The following is an 18,247-nucleotide window of genomic DNA, read 5'->3' on the forward strand; positions in this document are numbered from 1 at the left end:
CACACACACACTCACACACTCGTCGTCTGAGCCTCTTTAGTAAACTGAATGTAACCTTCTCTTGACTGCACTGTACAGACGTGATGATTCTGGACCGTACAGAAACACCAGAACTCAAGTCAATATTTAATTTGTGTAATTCCAGTTGCTCATCTGATGCCACAGATTCTAATACACGTGTTGTAATTACTCCTGATCTGTCGGGATCCAGAAGTACTCCACCACCTTCCTGCTTCTGCGAGGAGGCGCAGAGTCGGGTCCCTCTCCTCCGAAGGCGGGCAGGTCATGGAAGTGACTCGGGCCCGTGTGTGGGGCGGAGACCCTCAACATGGTCCTGAGGTCCTGTCCTGTCCTGTCCACCAGTATTACATTAAATCCATATTAACATGTAGAGCACCAGGTATTCTCATTTTGATCATTGATTTAGGACCATTGTACCGACTCGACCCATAAAACCCTTTATGATAATGTGAAACTGTTTTCAGAACCGGTGTCCACAGTGTTACCTGGATGAAGTCCTCTCAGGCTCTTCAGGGCTGGACTCAGGTGTGGAGATGTACACCGGGTCTCCCTCCTGAACAGAACCGTGACACGACAACCGGTCGCGTTTACATTTTAAAAACAAGCTTATTATATAACTTCATGAACCCAGCTGAGCTCGCCTCACCGTAAAGTTTCTTGGTGCGCCGTCTTGATTTCTGAGAATCTTCACCCTCTGGTTGCTTTCTGTCATGCAGAGGAAATAACTCTTGATGTTTGCTTGACACTGTTGGAAAACAAAACGTAACAATGTAACGGAGTACATTCGAAATGTCCATTTGTGAGGACCACACTGATTCTGAGGTCCTGGATGCTTTCTTACTGCTTTGTTCTGCCTCAGAGCCTTCAGGTCCTCCTGCGCTCTGAATCTGTGGTCCATGTCCTGGTGCTTCTCCCTCCAGCGGAGACACTCGGCCGCTCTGTCCTGCCTCTCCTTCTCAGCCAGGCGCCTCTCGGCCTCGGCCTCCTGCCGGGCCTGGTTGGCATTTTTCCCCTCCTCCTCCGAAGTCATCGCTCGCCGCCTCGAATTCATCTCACTGTGAACACAAGACTGAAACTAACATCTCAAAGTCTCTCAGTTTCACCAGCGTCCTGCAGAGAGATCGTTTTGAATCCAGTTTCTACATATTTTGACGAACTCGCTCTCCGGCTGTACTATTGCCGCACTGAGTCCCAAGATGCTACAAACACTACATGTATTACTATAACTGACTACTGTAAACGTTAGCCCTGTGTGTAGTTTTAGTGGCTCTTTACTGTTTTTATTTTCTTTCAGGCGGAGACATTGCTACAAATTTGAAATCTCACATGCGCAGCCTGATTGTGGGGTACACCAGGGCTCTATCCTTGGGACTCTTTTGTTTTCCGTATACAGCACATACAGACATTTTGTCATGCAGATAACACACATTTGTATCTTTTATTTCAAAACCTCACAACAAAACAAAAGTTGCATGTGCAACATCTCAGTGAAATACACCCACCTCTGTTTTATTTGGACATTTTCGTCAGTGATCTGCCTCAGCTTGTGTCGGAGGTCGTCTCTGACTCCCTCCAGGCTCCTGTTCTCCTGCAGCAGCGCCTGTTTCTCCCCAGACACCCGCTCCAGCTTCAGCTTACTTTCAAAGTAGCTCTTCTCTGTTTGTGCTTGAGAAAGCTGCAGATCAGTGTGCTGCAAAGTTAGATATTTATATGTTATTACACTATGAATACACAGACACATATACGCATTAACCCCCCTGTTCTACAACTATGTTGCTGCCTCTACGTATCTCTGTTCACTAACAACATATTGAAGGTGAGTGTGCACATCAGATATCTGTGCACCTCCTTCTTAAGCTGCTGTAGTTCTTCACTCATGCGGCTCCTGTCGGCCTCCGCGGCCCCCTTGTCCCTCTGGCTCCCGAGGGCCCGAGCCACAGCGAGGGCCCTGCTCTTCTCTGCCTCCTCTCTGGACTCCACCGCCTCATCTGCAGCTCGTGAACTCAACGTCGCCCTCTGCTGGCTCTGATACAGCTTCTGCTTCAGCTGATGGGGGTCAGAGAGAGAGAGGTGGGTGTTTACTGGAGTGACTCCGTCAGGAAACAGTAGAGGCCCACTTTTGTTTCTACATGTAATACGACTCCAACCACTCAGAGGCTGAACTGGGACTGTGGAACCAGGTTGCATTATGGGAAATGTAAGATGTCGTGTTTTTGGAGTTCATAAGTAGTAAAAGTCAGGATATCCATCCATTTTGAATTTTATCAGCCTATAGGCGTTATGAGTGGTTAGCTCTACGATTCCAATACGTCAGAGGAAGCAAACCTGGTACGTGTGCAACTTAAAAACAACACAAGATGACAAAAGCTCAAGTACAGGCCCCTCTGACCTACAACTGAAAGGCTGGTGATCACTGATCCCTTTCATTTTGAATGTAATAATGAATATTATTAATATTATTATATTATATTGATGCTCTGTGTAAAACCATGTCCAGTGTCTGTGTGTACCTCTTTCACTTGAGCCTGCAGCTCCTGGTTCAGGTTCCTCAGGTTCCTCATGGTCAGCTCGCTCTCTGTGCGCATCATGATCCTCTCCATGTGGATCTCATTTGATAAGTACTTGTTTTCTTTCCTCAGATCCTCACATTCCTGAGGAAGGGTTACATGGACACTGACTCATGCCAGAGACGTTCCTCCAATCCACCAAAGCAAATAGCATCTTGACATCTTGACCCACCTTTTTTCCATTTTAGGTTTCATTGTGTTTGAGCTCAGTGACCTGGCTGAGCTCAACTGAGCTTCTTGACCTTGGAAAGCTTTTGATTATATTTATTTATGATTCATGTGGAGATAGAGTCTATAAGTCTGAGTCTTTAAGTTGTAAGTGTTCAGATATTCCCACCACTACAATTCAATGAAAACAGGTCAAACTTCATTTGTGGATGAAGATCATGTAATATGATTGAAAGTCGTGACTCACTCCCACTCGTTCAGCAGGCTGCAGGTTCTCCACAGGAGGGCGCTGTTAGCTGTCAAGCAGCTTTTGCTCTGGCATGCAAGAGGACTACACACCAACCAATACATTCACGTATGTTTTCCAACATGTGTTTTTCATGATGAACCTTCAGCACCTCATCTGATGATGGTGATGGAGACGACCACGTGCACACAGAAGTTTAATGCTTCACGACGGCCAGATTTACTCAGAAAATGGTGTTTGTTTCCTAAAGTTAAAGTTTAGTTGTCCTGATTTAAACCTAAACTATGAGAATGCATTATTGTTGTATGGGAACGTCATTTTTAGGAGACAGGCTTGACAATTTTCACATTTCCCTTTTTAAAAATGACTAAGGGAACACAGTATTTGTAGTAAAACTTTAGGAGCTCCCTGAAGGATACTGGAGTGGACTCCTTACCTTCCTCTTTCTGACCAGCTCTCCTTGCAGATGGTTGATCTGGAGGAAGGAGCCATTGGAGTTGATGGCGCTGACCGGCCTGACCACCCGTACGGGCCTCCTGGTTGGTCTGGACAGACCTTTGACCTCTTCCACTGTCCCGTTCCCGAACCGGCTGCCTTTGTTAAAGTTGCTGCTGCTCATGGAGAAAGACGTGTACAGGCTGTCGTCCAGCGAGGACCTCCCGGCCGTCTGCAGGTCGGTGTGCGATTTGGCTCTGAGTGACATTTCAGCTTCGCTTCCCCGTAGTTGTGACGACGCTCTCAGAGGAGATGGGGCTCCCGGTTTGTGATGTGTGTGCGATGTGAAGGAAGTTCTCAGTTTCACGTCCAGTTCACTGGGTGTGTCCTATCGCCAAGCGAGCGTCATTCATTAATGATGAGGTAACCTGATAGGACAAACCTGCACCGAGGCAAACACTCTCTGTGTTGGTATGGGGGAACCTTTCATCTGTTAGTCTGTTCGGCTTCATAGCTGATCCTCAGGTGTTCTGTCTACCTGAGAACACCAGGTAGACAGAGCAGTGGGGGCAAAGGGACTCAGACTCTGTGAAATGCAGTGAAAGACAGGTTGCAATGTGTTCTGGACATTTCTTCCTATGACTGCTGATGTAGTCAGTTGACGCATCCTGTCTCCGGTCGTGACCTGAATCTTTACCTGAACCTGATTAGATATTTGGCCTCTACGGCCTTCCGTAGGCATCAGCACTTTTGCACTACTTGAGCCTCCCCAGTCTGGTCTCTGGGTGTCCAGGAGCTCGTGCTGCGCTGGAGCTGGAGATAGACGCACTTTATAAACTGAATATATAGATATTTTGAAAACTGTGTTACGACTAAGAGACACAGAATTCTTTGTAATCTGTAATTAGCTTTGGATCAGTCAGAAAACATTTTTAACTTACAATCTCCTCCTGTCCCGGATGTTGACTTTCTGTAATGATGCTGCGTGGAGGAAGTAATCACACTTTAATGACTAAATGATGCTTTTCTCTCCCTGTGGATGAATTAAAACCCGACCAGTGAAATGTGACCTACTTGTTTCTCCTCCAGCAGCTCTCTGTGTTACGCCGCTGTCTCCCTTACAGCCCTGCTGCAGCCCGAAGCAGAAAAGAAGCTACATTTTTCACACGATATGCACTGTGGAGTCATGCAAGTGGAACAAAACATCCTCGCTGTCAGCATGTGATAAATACAACAGAGAGGATTACTCTTCATGCTAACAGGTCTCTATTTCTCCCACGGTCAAGTTTCCTCCACAGATTACAGAAGCATGCAGCCTTTTGATCCAAAGGTTTGACTCCCTGGAACATAATGTGGATTATTAAGCATTAAGTATTGACTTCAGTATCAAACATTAAGGTTTTGACATCCATGCAGCTGTTAACATTGCTTATTTCCTCCCACAAAAGTCTCAAACATCCACCAATATGTGAGTAACTCAACCTTTTATTCCCTCCACGTCTTAATTAGGAGGCCCGCCCTCATCGCTATCATGATGCGTTCAAATGTAATCTTGTAAAATAAATATTTGGTGAGAAACTTGAATAAACAGTTATTTAAAGGAGCAAAATAGACATTAGAGAGGGAATTATATCCTGTTTAACTTCCAAACACTAGCTCTAAGCAGCTTATAACATATGATTAAAACTAAGATTTGTTTTAATCAAAGCAAATATTTAAATAAAAATGCATTAATTTATTTGTAAAGTAAAGGGATAACATTTAGATTTTTTGACAGTTTACACACTTCAAATCATTTTTCCTCACCGTGCTGAAGAAAGTTGTCCCTGAACATACTTCCTAACAGCTGGTTTGGCCGCTAACTGTTTCCCCCTGTTTCCAGTCTTTATGCTAAGCTAAGCTAACTGTTTGCTTCTAGTTCTCGTCTTTATGCTAAGCTAAGCTAACTGTTCCCCTCTGTTTCCAGTCTTTATGCTAAGCTAACTGTTTCCCTCTGTTTCAAGTCTTTATGCTAAGCTAAGCCAACTGTTTCCCTCTGTTTCCAGTCTTTATGCTAAGCTAACTGTTTTCCTCTGTTTCCAGTCTTTATGCTAAGCTAACTGTTTTCCTCTATTTCCAGTCTTTATGCTAAGCTAAGCCAACTGTTTCCCTCTGTTTCCAGTCTTTATGCTAAGCTAACTGTTTTCCTCTGTTTCCAGTCTTTATGCTAAGCTAAGCCAACTGTTTCCCTCTGTTTCCAGTCTTTATGCTAAGCTAACTGTTTTCCTCTGTTTCCAGTCTTTATGCTAAGCTAACTGTTTCCCTCTGTTTCCAGTCTTTATGCTAAGCTAAGCCAACTGTTTCCCTCTGTTTCCAGTCTTTATGCTAAGCTAACTGTTTCCCTCTGTTTCCAGTCTTTATGCTAAGCTAAGCCAACTGTTTCCCTCTGTTTCCAGTCTTTATGCTAAGCTAACTGTTTCCCTCTGTTTCCAGTCTTTATGCTAAGCTAAGCCAACTGTTTCCCTCTGTTTCCAGTCTTTATGCTAAGCTAACTGTTTCCCTCTGTTTCCAGTCTTTATGCTAAGCTAAGCCAACTGTTTCCCTCTGTTTCCAGTCTTTATGCTAAGCTAACTGTTTCCCTCTGTTTCCAGTCTTTATGCTAAGCTAAGCCAACTGTTTCCCTCTGTTTCCAGTCTTTATGCTAAGCTAAGCTAACTGTTTGCTGGGTGTAGCTTCATATTTAACCAACAGATATGACAGATCGATCTTCTCATGCAACTACTTTGAATATTTTCTAAAACGTAAAAAGTAACATTTCTCCACAGCCCTCCTCTTCAAGAAGTGGCTTCAAAATGAGTTATAAGTGGAGGAGACACCTTCGGGACCTTTCAGTTTATTATTTTTCGCTTTAATGCTGCATATTAGCAGTTATTCAGCTGAATCCAAATGAATTAGAGGCCAACAAAGCGGCCAGTAAACTGCAGTTAGAGCGCGCATATCTGATTTCACTCTGTGTCATTTCAGCGGGATCAATTCTCTTTGCTGTTCACATTGTCAGGTGTTTCTACTTCACAGTAGGGGACACATGGAGAAATAACTGAATGTATTGAAGGACAAAGACAAACAGATTTGCTTTCTTTTAAAGTATTATTTGTAGTTGTTGTCGTAGCAGTACACCTACAGCATTGGGCTCTGTGGGACCCCTAAGAAATATGAAGTGCAGACAATGTCAACATAGCTGAAGGGTTGAGGTGATCATAGTGGTGTATGGAGTGAGTGTCCCCCAGTGCGGTCAGGGTTGGAGGTTCGATCCTCCACCGTGCCCCCCCACTCTGAACCAACACATCAGAGACCACTGCATATAGTTTCTGCTCGTGTCTTTGATGTGCGCCACGGGACACGCTGTTATTCGTCTGTGTCGCATTGAAAACTCTTTGTTTCGCTCTGACAACAATGAGGAGCAGCAGAAACATTGCAGACACCACAGTTTAAAGTGACAACAGCAGAATGTGTCATAGAGAAGAAGAGTCAATACAAAAAGATTAAATAGGGGAGAGGAAACACAGAAACAATGTGGAGGAAGTCCCACTTCCCATCAGCCTCAGAGCAAACACTTATCTGGAAGATACTGCGAAGCAGAAAGACGCCAAACCTTCAAAACTATATTTCATGTGTGTTTGGCGGCACGGGCTCCATCTTGATAGAGGAGCATGAAGCAGCCATCACATATGACCGCTCAGCTCTTTAATGATGCCAAGAGGATGATCTTTTATTTCTTTCTCTCAGAACAGTTGAAGCTCCTCCTGCTGGAACCTTTACTGGAAATCCTCAATTAGTCTTTATTGAAACACCCCGAGAGTGAAGGGGTGTCCCGTATGTGCCTGTTATCTCATAAAGGGTCGTCAAGCAGATTTGACCTCCGCTTCCTGTTTCCGTGTCTTATCCACATCACATTTTGTTCTGAGCATTTTCCCTTTTGGTTTGCTTTATTTGGTTCTTGACATTCAACCGCTTCAGTTATATTTGATAGAAAACATGGCAAGATTAGTTTTTTTTACTCTGTTTTTGTCTTTTGCAGCCTTTTTGTTGGCGTCCGACTCCAATCTAAATAAAGGTAAGTTTAGAGCACAAACTGCAACATTTCATTTTAAATCTTTATTTTGCATATTTGAAAAAAATTCGAATCCATGGATGTATGAATGAATATTTTCGGGACGCTTTCGCTCTAACTTCTACATTCTGCTTGGTTACTTTTCACTTGACGTTAAAAAAATATTTAATTGTTTTATGTAAACGTCTTAAAGCTTCAAGAATGCAAGAAAAAATGTAAAATATCAATTATTAATTATAATATTATCATGTTTTTGTTGGGTTAATCTGTGCACGTATCTATTATGGAGTATTTACTTCAGTATAAAGTACAGTATGTACTGTGGGTCAAAGGGAAGTATGAAATGACAAAATCAACCCAAATCCTCGTGCTATAAAAAGGACAGCAACCCTTTAAGTTAATAAGATGTGATACTTTAAATGTACTAAAGATATGTTATATAAATATTGTTGTTAGTAACAGAACTCTTGCTACGCTCAGTCTGACATGCTGATGTCCCTGCATGCTTTTTAAATGTCTGCAGTCCCTCAAACCCACAGAGCAGCTGGAGTCTTCCTGCTTATTGAAGGAGGGGAATACACCTTTAACTTCACCGCTGCCAGAGCTGCCTGTCTGTCTCTCAACGTCACGATAGCGACCAGACACCAGGTGGAGCGAGCCCTGAAGCACGGACTGGAGACGTGCAAGTGGGCTGAGAGCATGTGGGGACTGCTGTGGTGTGGGGGAAAAATTACAACCAACCAATTATATTTCTGTTATAAAGAGGAAAGAAAAAGACATGATTTATGAGTCAATTCTATTGATCTAAACCAGGCGTAGCCAACGTGGTCCCTGCGGGCGACCAAGTGAGTCGCCCGCAGAGCGTGTTCTAAAAATAGCTCTAGTCACCATGAAGCTCCGTCTAAAATTTGTATTTAATTGTTTTGCTGTTTAAAAAAAATCAATAACACTTGAATTATTCTTTATTTTAAAAAGACAATATTGAATATAGAATATAAAAAACAAAAATGTTTTATGTATATATGTCTCCATAATCTCCATTTCCCTTTTCGCTGAGACAAGCTAGCGGGAGCAGCTACGATGTGGCGCTAGGTGCGTTTTTTACGCTAAACGTGGCAGAAAAGCGAAAGAAAACAAACTATTTTCACAATGATTGGGAGGAAGAATTATTTTTTACAACAGTGAAAGAAAAGTGTATGTCTCACCTAACTACCTACCTAACTAACTACCTACCTACCTACCTAACTACCTACCTACCTACCTAACTAACTATACCTACCTACCTACCTACCTACCTAACTACTACCTACCTAACTACCTACCTACCTACCTACCTAACTACCTACCGACCAAAAACTAACTACCCTACCTACCTAACTACCTACCAAAACTAACTACCTACCTACCTACCTACCTAGAGCTAGCCAACTATATCTATATCTATCTAACTATATACCTAACTACCTACCTAACTAACTAACTACCGACCTACCTACCGACCTACCAGACCGACGACCGAAACGACCGACCACGATCGACGCCGACGACGCCGACCTAACGAACGACCAGACCGAACCAAACGAACGACCGACCGAACGAACCAACGAACGAACGACCGAACGACCGAACGAACCAACGAACGACCGACCGAACGAACCAACAACGAACACCGAACGACCGAACGAACCAACGAACGACCGACCGAACGAACCAAACGAACGAACGAACGACCGACGACCGACCACTACCTAAAAATACCTACGACCGACCGAACTACCTAACTACCGACCGACCCTACCGAACTAACCTACCTAACTACCTAACTACCTACCTACCTACCGAACTACCTACCTACCTACCTAACTAACTACCTACCTACCTACCTAACTAACTACCTACCTAACTAACAACTAACTACCTACCTAACTAACCAACTAACTAACTACCTAACTACCTAACTAACCAACTAACTAACTACCCAGCTGCAGCACTGCGGGCAGAACAAGCCGGGAGTTAAAGCTTTGAGCAGCAGCCTCTCTTTTCACCAGGCCGGTGAAAAGAGAGGTCACAGAAAGCAACAGAAGCTTCATTTAGAGCCGCACATTATTTAATAAAGAAGAAGAAGAAAGCCTTTCCGGACGCAGAGGTCTTGAGAGGTGACATGATGTTAATGAAAACACTGTTCAAAGAGAAGAAAGGCTCAGATGTGATCTCCACAGTTAGTGTTTGTACAAACAGGATATGATGTGAAGATGTGACAGTTAATGATTTCCTTCTTCAAAGTCATACTTTGCACAAAGATATAACTGGTGTGACTTTTAATGTGCTCACTCATACAAAACTGTCAATAAAGATATTTACACAAATATCACATTGAATAGATTGAGAACATAAATAATGTTTAATATATCTTTTTCCTACCACGGTAAATCATTGTTAATAATCATTGTGAGGAATAATTAACCTTAACATGTGATCAGACAGTCTCTTCACATATATCTATGTACACCGAACTCCTACACTACCCACAATGCAACAGTTATTGGGTGTGTTGTGTTAGTGAAGGCTAACCTAACCTGGAGCCACTAGGCTACAAAGTTCTGGTAATGTGTCTCAGGCTGAGTGTCCTTATAGCATCTTTCTGAGAGAGAGCTGACGCGGCCGTCGAGAGAAGAAGCGTTGCATCCAGCGCGACTAGAAATCATTTTTAAATGTATAGTTTTCAGCCGCAACTGATTTTGTGCGACTCCCTCTGAAGGCTTGACACAACCTTTTCTCACATAAACAGTAGTACACCCCAAGACCTGTACACACCTGTAATGTGTAACATTGGTGTCTTTAAAGTAAGGGTCCACACAGACACCCATTTGTACAATTATTATCTGCACTTTATTAACTACTCCACCAGATACGGCTGGGTTGTTGAACAGATCGCAATCATCCCTCGACAAAGATCTGACAGAAAGTGTGGAAGGGGCAAACTTGGGGTGTTGACGTGGTACGCGACTGCAGATACAGAGTTTGGTGTCTTCTGCATCAATGCATCAGGTACTCTTAATTCCTCGCTCTGCATACTGTGTATTGTCATGCAGCTGAGTCAAATGTAAATGTTTTGTTCCTCACCACTTGCAGATATAGAGAAAACAACAAACAGACCAACAACCAGCGCACAAAGCTCGGCGCCCCCCCCCCACACGGACAGCACTGACACCTGCCACACCTCATCTCAGATCCACGCGCAAGACTCCACCTTCAGGGAAACCAACAACAACAAAAGCCCCCGAGCAGACATCAGCTTTCACTCTCCTCATGAAAACAACCCTTTCCACGAGGGTCTCCTCCACCTCCACCACTCTGAAGCCTTTCTCCACCCACATCCCTACTTCTCTTTCTCACCTTCTCACCTCAAAACACACAGGTGTCAGTTCTGCATCTTCTCCTTCTGTTCACGCCTCCAGCTTCGCAGTTCTCCTCCCAGTCAGCGATGCCACGGCCGACGAGCTCTGCAAAAGTGGCTCTGCGAGGTACGTGTCCGTCTTCGTTAACTTTAAGAATCACGTTTAACGTGGCTGTGACCTTCTGTTCACAATTCAGTTTACAACTCTTGAAAACAATTTAGTTTACTTCACCTAAATGAAATGCCAAACTTAAAGCTGCATTAATCACATGTTGGTCACTAGGGAGCAGAATAAGAATTAAAGGATCATTTATTCTCATTCTGCAACACAACATCACACAACAGAATGCATTCGTAGTCCATTTATGCTACATAAGAAAACACTGAATAAAATAAACAGAGTAGTGCATTCCTGTAGTGCAGGGTGGGGACAGCAAGAGAATAAAACGGGCGACTGTTTTTCCTGGCCAAGGTCAGGGTCCTTGAACACAACACGAGCGGAACGTGTCATCACGTGGTCACGTCATGTCAAACTTCAATATTAAACAAGACTGTCATTGACGTCAGTGAACGCAGCGTGGCGAGTGTAAGACAGAGAAAGCAGGATGCAGAATGTCGCACTTTCCAGGAGAAATGGACGAACCATTATTTCTTTGAGGAAGTTAAAGGCCAGTGTGTCGAGTTTGTGGTGAAACACAAAACATGCCGAACTGCACGAGCTGAGAGGACGAGTGTTTGGATAAAGTTAACGCTCTTCAGAGGAGTTTGGCCCAACAAGCAGCTCTCTGCAGAGCGTAACACACAAACATGGAGAGATGGAGAGGTAGACCATCACACCAAGAACAGCACTGTTCCACCACTGCTGTGCAGTTATCACTGCCATGTGCAATACTCACTTTATTTATACCATTTGTTCTTATATTATGTTTTATTCGATTTAATTATTGTGTTCTGCCTTTTTACTTCATGTTCTTCTGCTGTGACGAGATAAATGTCCCCGTTGTGGGAACTAATAAAGGATTTCTGGCAGATCTGGGCAGTTAAATATTAGACGCCATGTTGTGAATTTCTTTTATGAATTCAGCTCGATTTTATTTACTGCATGTAGCTATATCATATAAATCTGAGTTTGTGTGACTCATCCATAAACCTTTTTGTTTATTCCCCAGATGTATCCACAGCACTCATCATTCTTGGCGTCATCGCTCTGCTCCTGACAGTCGCAGGCGTCGTGCGGTCCTACAAACTGTGAGTCCTGTTGTCAAACCAGTCTGAAGCAGATCTCCCCTCCAGGAAACGTGTATGACATGGATCTGGAAACAGTAAAGGCTACTTGAAGAATAAAGGAAAAAGATCATTTGATTTCATCCTGCAGGAGAGAAAGAGTTTGAAACTTTGGCGCTGTAGTGCAACTTAAGCAATGCTATCTTTATTTTGTATTACACTGATACCAGAGAACATTTAATAAGAACTTGTTTTTGTTTTTTATGATTCCTAATATAGTTTCTAAAATGCTTTTTTCTCTTCTTTTGGAAAAGGAATATTTTCCCGTTTTGCTCAAAGGGGCAGCAGAAGGACGACACAGAGACACAGATGTGGACGCACACAGACAGTGAGCAGGACCTGCCCAGTCCACATGAAGAAGAAGAAGAAGAAGAAGAAGAAGAAGAAGAAGAAGAAAGGAAGTACTCCAGTGAAATCACGCTGTGTGTGAATCCAGACATCAAAACAAACTCTTCAGAGTAGCTTCATGGTATTTCTGTTTAATGGATTACACAGTGTTACCTGATACATGTCAGTAAATGTTTTATAAATGCTTTGATTTGGTTATTGTACTTTTCAATGTGGTTGAAAATAAGTTACTGTTAATGAGGTTGAAAAGCAGGAATTATTCCGTGTTTTTCCCTGTGTTTAATATATCTATATATATAATCTTACAAAATATTTTTAATGAAATTGCTAAATACATTATGTGCTGCTCACTATATCCCCTTTTTTTTTAGTGGCTAATTATACTATTAAAATAATTTTATACACACATTATAATTAGATAGATCCTCATCCACACAGCGTTGTGGCGCTAATGAGCCATTTAAATGTTTGCTACCCTAAAAAGAAATAAAGAAGAACATGTCACGTGACCGGAAGTCTCTCATTCACATCCATGCTAACAACACACCGTGGGAATTACAGCTCTGCTCAGCTGCGAACATAAACGTTACCGTCAACATGCGACGTCTGGGCTCCGTGCAGCAGAAGATACCGTGCGTGTTCCTCACGGAGGTGAAGCAGGAACCGTCCAGGAAACGAGACTGTCAGGTGAGTGAAGCTGCACGAGCCATTTATAAACAGTACGACTGTCAGGTGAGTGAAGCTGTCAGGTGAGTGAAGCTGCACGAGCCATTTATAAACAGTACGACTGTCAGGTGAGTGAAGCTGCACGAGCCATTTATAAACAGTACGACACAGCTGCTGCTGCATGGAGCCAGACCCAGGGTGGAGGTTAACACAGCATGTGTTTGCTAAAGAAACAGCACGAGCTTTGTATACATGGCGCTAATGTATTAATGCGCGTGTTAATGGGTTTGACGTTGACGCATTCCCCCCTCTCGTGAGTATTGTAGCGCGTGCTGCTTCCCTCCCTGTGTGTCAGGCAGGGATGGAAGAAATACTCCGATCTTAAAATACCAAAACCACAGTGTGGAAATACTTTACGAGTAAGACTCCTGCAGACAATTCAATCAAAATATACTCCATGCAAGTATTCTCACCCCATTTCTGAATAATGTAGGCTGTGTTATTGATGCATGACTCATTAGTGCATCAATAACATCATTATAATAATATATTATTCCCTGTGTGTGTTTGTGTGCACGGAATAATTCCTGCTTTTCAACCTCATTAACAGTAACGTGTGCATATTTTCAACCACATTGAAAAAATAATATTAGAAACTATTAGGATTCACTAAAACAAACACTGCTTTATGAGATCTCTCACTCACACACACACACACTCACTCACTCACTCACTCACTCACACACACACACACACACACACACACACACACACACACACACACACACACACACACACACACACACACACACACACACACACACACGGTGTTTCAATAAAGACTAATTGAGGATTTCCAGCAAAACACACATGAAGACAAATACTTGCAAATATAGTTTTGAAGGTTTGGCGTCTTTCTGCTTCGCAGTATCTTCCAGAGAAGTGTTTGCTCTGAGGCTGATGGGAAGTGGGACTTCCTCCACATTGTTTCTGTGTTTCCTCTCCCCTATTTAATCTTTTTGTATTGACTCTTCTTCTCTATGACACATTCTGCTGTTGTCACTTTAAACTGTGGTGTCTGCAATGTTTCTGCTGCTCCTCATTGTTGTCAGAGCGAAACAAAGAGTTTTCAATGCGACACAGACGAATAACAGCGTGTCCCGTGGCGCACATCAAAGACACGAGCAGAAACTATATGCAGTGGTCTCTGATGTGTTGGTTCAGAGTGGGGGGGCACGGTGGAGGATCGAACCTCCAACCCTGACCGCACTGGGGGACACTCACTCCATACACCACTATGATCACCTCAACCCTTCAGCTATGTTGACATTGTCTGCACTTCATATTTCTCAATGTGTACATGATTGTATTATTTTGCAGCTGGTAAATGTGAAGCTAATGTTTTAAATGACTTAAAACGCATCAGGTATTTATGTTGTATTATTATTGTACACGGAGCATGTGCTACTACAGTAAACTACAGTTAATGTTATCTTTATTGCCGATGCATCTACCGATTATTAATCGATTTCTGCAGCAAATTAGAGAAACTGGAAACAGCAAATATTTATAATTTTGCTTAATAGACGTAAATAATTAATAGAATAAGTAAATAATTACTGAACAACCTTGCTTGATATATAAATCATGTGGACTGATGAGGTAATGTATAACATGTGGAGGATTTATTTGTACATTATTGTGCTTTATTAAGTGTTGTCCCCACATGACACTGATGTTAACGCTGAGTAAAGGAAACACTTGTAATGTAATGTATGTAATTATTAATGAACATCTTTGTCTCTTCAGCAATTCCAGGTTGTTGCCACAGAGCACGTGAACCCTGTTTCTCTGGAGGCCAACGTTGATTGTGCGCTCGCCACAGAAAAACTAGACGGCACGTGTTGTTATGTTACAGTTTATAAAGGTGAGCAACTCTCAACATAGAAGCCCTCGTGTGGAAGTGCTGCAGAAGGATTTGATATTAGAATCACGGTTCTTTGAAAAGGAACCATGAAAGCGACTTCTGCATGTCACCTTCATCGTTAGTTAGTTTGAGCGGTGGAGAAGACTCTGAGTGTTTGTCGTCCTGCAGGGCGACCTCACCTGTGGGCTCGACTCGACAGGAAACCCACCAAACAGGCAGAGAAGAGGTTCAGGAAGCACCAGCGGTCTCACCGGAGCTGCAAAGGTCTTTTAACACGTTAGCAGCGTTCATGTTGTAATGATTTGTATCTCTTACGGGTTAATATGTAAAGTTTGTTTCAGTATATTTGACTGTAAATGAATGATCGCGTTGTTTTCCAGGCTTCACGTGGAACGTAGAGGAAGACTTTAAGGCGGTGCCGGAGGCGTGGATCCCGGCCCACAGAGTCAAACATCACAGCGGACGTCCGGTGCCTGATGAACACGGACACATTCCAGGTCCTGAGGTTTAACCCTTACCCATCAAGTAAAGTAAAGAATCCCAAACACTCAGCCAGACAGCATGACGTCCTGCGATCAGAGCATCTTCACAAATACAGATTCACTTTTATAACTCAGACTTCTACATTAAATGTACGACATGCAGGTTCCATTAAGGACAGACGTAACTCTGACGTGGTGCACGTGTTGTGGACGGTGCTTCCCTCAGAAGTAGTGATTTGGCTCTTGTGAATGTTCAGGCTGGGTTCCAGTTGAGAAGCACAACAAACAGTACTGCTGGCACTCCTCCGTCCTGGATCGTGACGTCGTGGCGGCTCTTGTTCTGAGGCCGAGCGGTGACGATGAAGACGGGCTTGAAGTCGCCGCCGTCCCGTTGGCCGACCTCCTGGAACAAACGCTGGAGCTCATTGGAACCAACGTCAACGGAAACCCTTATGGTGATGAGATTCTGCCTTTTCCTTTTTAAAGCGTTCTCTTCAGGGAGCGTCTGCGCAGCTCGTGGTGCTTTAAATGGCGGCTTGTGAGGCGTTTACAGTATCGTGGTTCTTTAGTAGGTTGTGCTTAAAACTGTGGCTGCACTGTGCATGACTCCGTGTATAAATGACAAAGGCGAGGGGTTAGGGTGGCGTCGTTGCTCTTTAAGAGTCTGAAACATCCCAAAGATTAACTTCTAAAAACGTCTTCACAAACATGTCGCTGTTTCAAAATGCCAAGATTTAATACCATGTGATGACGTTCTTCATGGCGCCCTGTTGATTTCTTTCCTCTTCGAACGTGTTTTTAATAGTGAAACTGTTGCAGAGCTTCAGCTCTTCAGGGTTTATGCAGAACATTTAATACCTTTATTAAAGTCTTATCGTCAGTGTAGTATGTAAATAAATAAAAAAGAGGACTATAGTATGTGATAAATAATAAAATGTCAGTATCTTACGATAAATGTATAAAAAAGTTATTTGAATTCATGCTATAAATAAAGTCGCCCAGCTGGGGACCCGCAGCTCTAAACGTTAATGTTTAAATGTAAGTTGTGTCCTCACAGCACTCGGGAGTAAGAAGCAGCCGGTGCACTGCCTGGTGTCACACGGGAGTGTTCGGATCAGGAACCCTCCGCCGGTGGACTTCCAGCAGCTGTGCTCCTGGTTCCAGGAGAGCCCGGCGGGCCGGGTGGAGGGCATCGTGTGGCACTGCAGCGACGGCTCGCTCGTTAAAGTAGGAACTTCACAGACGCTGTAAAAGGAAAAGTTCACAGGTTTCATTACGTCACATGAAACGCTTCAATGTGTTGGCAGGTTCATCGTCATCACCTGGCGCTCAGGTGGCCGGATGGAGAAACGTGCCTCGGTGAGCGGCCGGTGGTCGTCCGCGTGGGCGGGGCGTCGGATGAATACAGCGGCAGCCAGGACTTGTTCGCATCCTTCTCCAGACTAAACGGACACCGTTTCAGCCGACTGCCGGACATCCAGTTCGACTCATGAACAGTCGGAGACGATCGAAGCTTCGGAGATGTTCTGTGCCAATGATTCCAGATTTGCTTCACAGACGCGTGCAGCTGCAGAACTGACCAACTGGACATTTATTTAGCAACTTGAGATGTTCTGTAAACAGTTACAGCTCTTTCATTGCTAAACAGTAAATGACGAGTATGTAAACATTAATATTTAACAGTCTGATTCGTATAAAATCTGCTTTATTGACAAATATGCCAGAACTGTACAAATGTACAAAGAAAGAAATCTGCTACATAGTGCGCAACATCACCAAACAAACAGCCGCCATTAGCAAACAATCAGGAGCGACTTCACTGGAGGAACTTTCAGGATTTGTCTCATGATTGCGAGCACGCTGCCACTAAATCCAGATGTTTAAGATCTTTAGGGCGGGACATCAATTTGGACTTTTCCCACACTAGCGCCAAAATATGTGATCAGTGGGGATGCACAATGTTAATGTTGGAATTAGGAAGATTAATGGAAGTTAAGTGTTTGTAGCCTGTACATGGGAGATATGGGCTAATATGAATAAAACGTTTATAATAAATGAAGCGTTCTTTGTTGTAGGACAGGTGATGCTTTCTTAATATTGGTTTTGTATTATAAAATATATATTCAATGTTGGATATTAATATTATGGTTGTTGAATGTCCACGGATGAGACTGTTGAGTTGATGCTCTGGAGATCTATTAGTGTCGTTTTGACCGTCCTTAAAGGCACAGTAACCCGGCGTTAACTGACGGACGCGCTGGGCAGCTCGACACCGAAGCGCTCGCACACCTTCCTCAGCTGTTCCTCCAGCACAATGTTCTTCTTCACCTCCACGTTGTAGTTATATTTTAAGTCTTCAATCTCTTCAAAAAACGTCGGGTCAAAGTTCTCCAGTTCTTTCTTCAGCTTTCCAACCTCCGCTTGAAGAAGTGCTTTCTCCGTTTGTGCTGCTCGTAGAAGGTGTTGGAGCTTCACGGGCTCTAAGAACACAACAACATGATTTATTCTTCAGGACATGTCACGTGCACGCTCATTTCACGCCTCTAAAGCAGCGTTTACGGGTCGATCCAACATAATCTGCCATAATCTGGAGAAGCGGGGATTAGCCCAAAACT

General features: G+C 43.4%; 4 protein-coding genes across 14 annotated transcripts in view; 2 read left to right on the forward strand and 2 right to left on the reverse strand.

Annotated features, from left to right (window-relative positions):
- Positions 1 to 93: 93 nt before the first annotated feature.
- On the reverse strand, positions 94 to 2,673 carry LOC115009601 (uncharacterized). Its single transcript, XM_029433715.1, has 6 exons — positions 2,532 to 2,673; positions 1,524 to 2,067; positions 863 to 1,076; positions 668 to 766; positions 507 to 574; positions 94 to 352 (listed from the first exon to the last, which is right to left on the reverse strand). The coding sequence occupies exons 2-6, from the start codon at positions 1,760 to 1,762 to the stop codon at positions 187 to 189; spliced, it is 786 nt and encodes a 261-aa protein (XP_029289575.1). The 5' UTR covers positions 1,763 to 2,067; positions 2,532 to 2,673; the 3' UTR covers positions 94 to 186.
- A 4,730-nt stretch (positions 2,674 to 7,403) lies between these two features.
- lyve1b (lymphatic vessel endothelial hyaluronic receptor 1b) lies at positions 7,404 to 13,066 on the forward strand. The gene is made up of 6 exons (XM_029434329.1): positions 7,404 to 7,531; positions 8,052 to 8,214; positions 10,437 to 10,576; positions 10,661 to 11,052; positions 12,095 to 12,173; positions 12,464 to 13,066. The coding sequence occupies exons 1-5, from the start codon at positions 7,453 to 7,455 to the stop codon at positions 12,140 to 12,142; spliced, it is 822 nt and encodes a 273-aa protein (XP_029290189.1). The 5' UTR covers positions 7,404 to 7,452; the 3' UTR covers positions 12,143 to 12,173; positions 12,464 to 13,066.
- Positions 12,575 to 17,687, forward strand: rlig1 (RNA 5'-phosphate and 3'-OH ligase 1). Of its 3 annotated transcripts, none has more exons than XM_029434328.1 (7): positions 12,575 to 12,678; positions 15,033 to 15,150; positions 15,319 to 15,414; positions 15,531 to 15,647; positions 15,890 to 16,087; positions 16,690 to 16,859; positions 16,940 to 17,687. In XM_029434328.1, exons 1-7 carry the CDS (start codon positions 12,676 to 12,678, stop codon positions 17,123 to 17,125), a joined length of 888 nt encoding a protein of 295 aa, XP_029290188.1. In that variant the 5' UTR covers positions 12,575 to 12,675; the 3' UTR covers positions 17,126 to 17,687. The 3 variants fall into 3 exon arrangements, with proteins under 3 accessions (XP_029290188.1, XP_029290186.1, XP_029290185.1); XM_029434326.1 differs by lacking the exon at positions 12,575 to 12,678 and adding an exon at positions 13,021 to 13,244 and having other exon boundaries at positions 16,676 to 16,859; XM_029434325.1 differs by lacking the exon at positions 12,575 to 12,678 and adding an exon at positions 13,021 to 13,244.
- Positions 17,321 to 18,247, reverse strand: part of cep290 (centrosomal protein 290) — a 28,759-nt gene continuing 27,832 nt past the window's right edge. For all 9 annotated transcript variants that reach the window (XM_029434316.1, XM_029434317.1, XM_029434315.1 and 6 more), the window contains one exon: positions 17,321 to 18,112. In XM_029434316.1, coding sequence (XP_029290176.1) covers positions 17,874 to 18,112 — 239 coding nt within the window. In that variant the 3' untranslated portion in view covers positions 17,321 to 17,873. The remainder of the gene's footprint in view (positions 18,113 to 18,247) is intronic.

Source organism: Cottoperca gobio, chromosome 6 (genome assembly GCF_900634415.1).
Source record: "Cottoperca gobio chromosome 6, fCotGob3.1, whole genome shotgun sequence".
Taxonomy (NCBI): Eukaryota; Metazoa; Chordata; class Actinopteri; order Perciformes; family Bovichtidae; genus Cottoperca; species Cottoperca gobio.

Coding starts and splice junctions, on each gene's coding strand:
- LOC115009601 (XM_029433715.1), bottom strand. CDS start 1,762: ATGTGTCTGTGTATTCATAGTGTAATAACATATAAATATCTAACTTTG. Junction 1,077..1,523: donor AATGTCCAAATAAAACAGAG/GTGGGTGTATTT, acceptor TTGTGTTCACAG/TGAGATGAATTCGAGGCGGC. Junction 353..506: donor CCTGAGAGGACTTCATCCAG/GTAACACTGTGG, acceptor ACTGGTGGACAG/GACAGGACAGGACCTCAGGA.
- lyve1b (XM_029434329.1), top strand. CDS start 7,453: ATGGCAAGATTAGTTTTTTTTACTCTGTTTTTGTCTTTTGCAGCCTTT. Junction 7,532..8,051: donor CGACTCCAATCTAAATAAAG/GTAAGTTTAGAG, acceptor AAATGTCTGCAG/TCCCTCAAACCCACAGAGCA. Junction 10,577..10,660: donor CTTCTGCATCAATGCATCAG/GTACTCTTAATT, acceptor CACCACTTGCAG/ATATAGAGAAAACAACAAAC.
- rlig1 (XM_029434325.1), top strand. CDS start 13,056: ATGTCACGTGACCGGAAGTCTCTCATTCACATCCATGCTAACAACACA. Junction 15,151..15,318: donor TTATGTTACAGTTTATAAAG/GTGAGCAACTCT, acceptor GTCGTCCTGCAG/GGCGACCTCACCTGTGGGCT. Junction 15,648..15,889: donor TGAACACGGACACATTCCAG/GTCCTGAGGTTT, acceptor GTGAATGTTCAG/GCTGGGTTCCAGTTGAGAAG.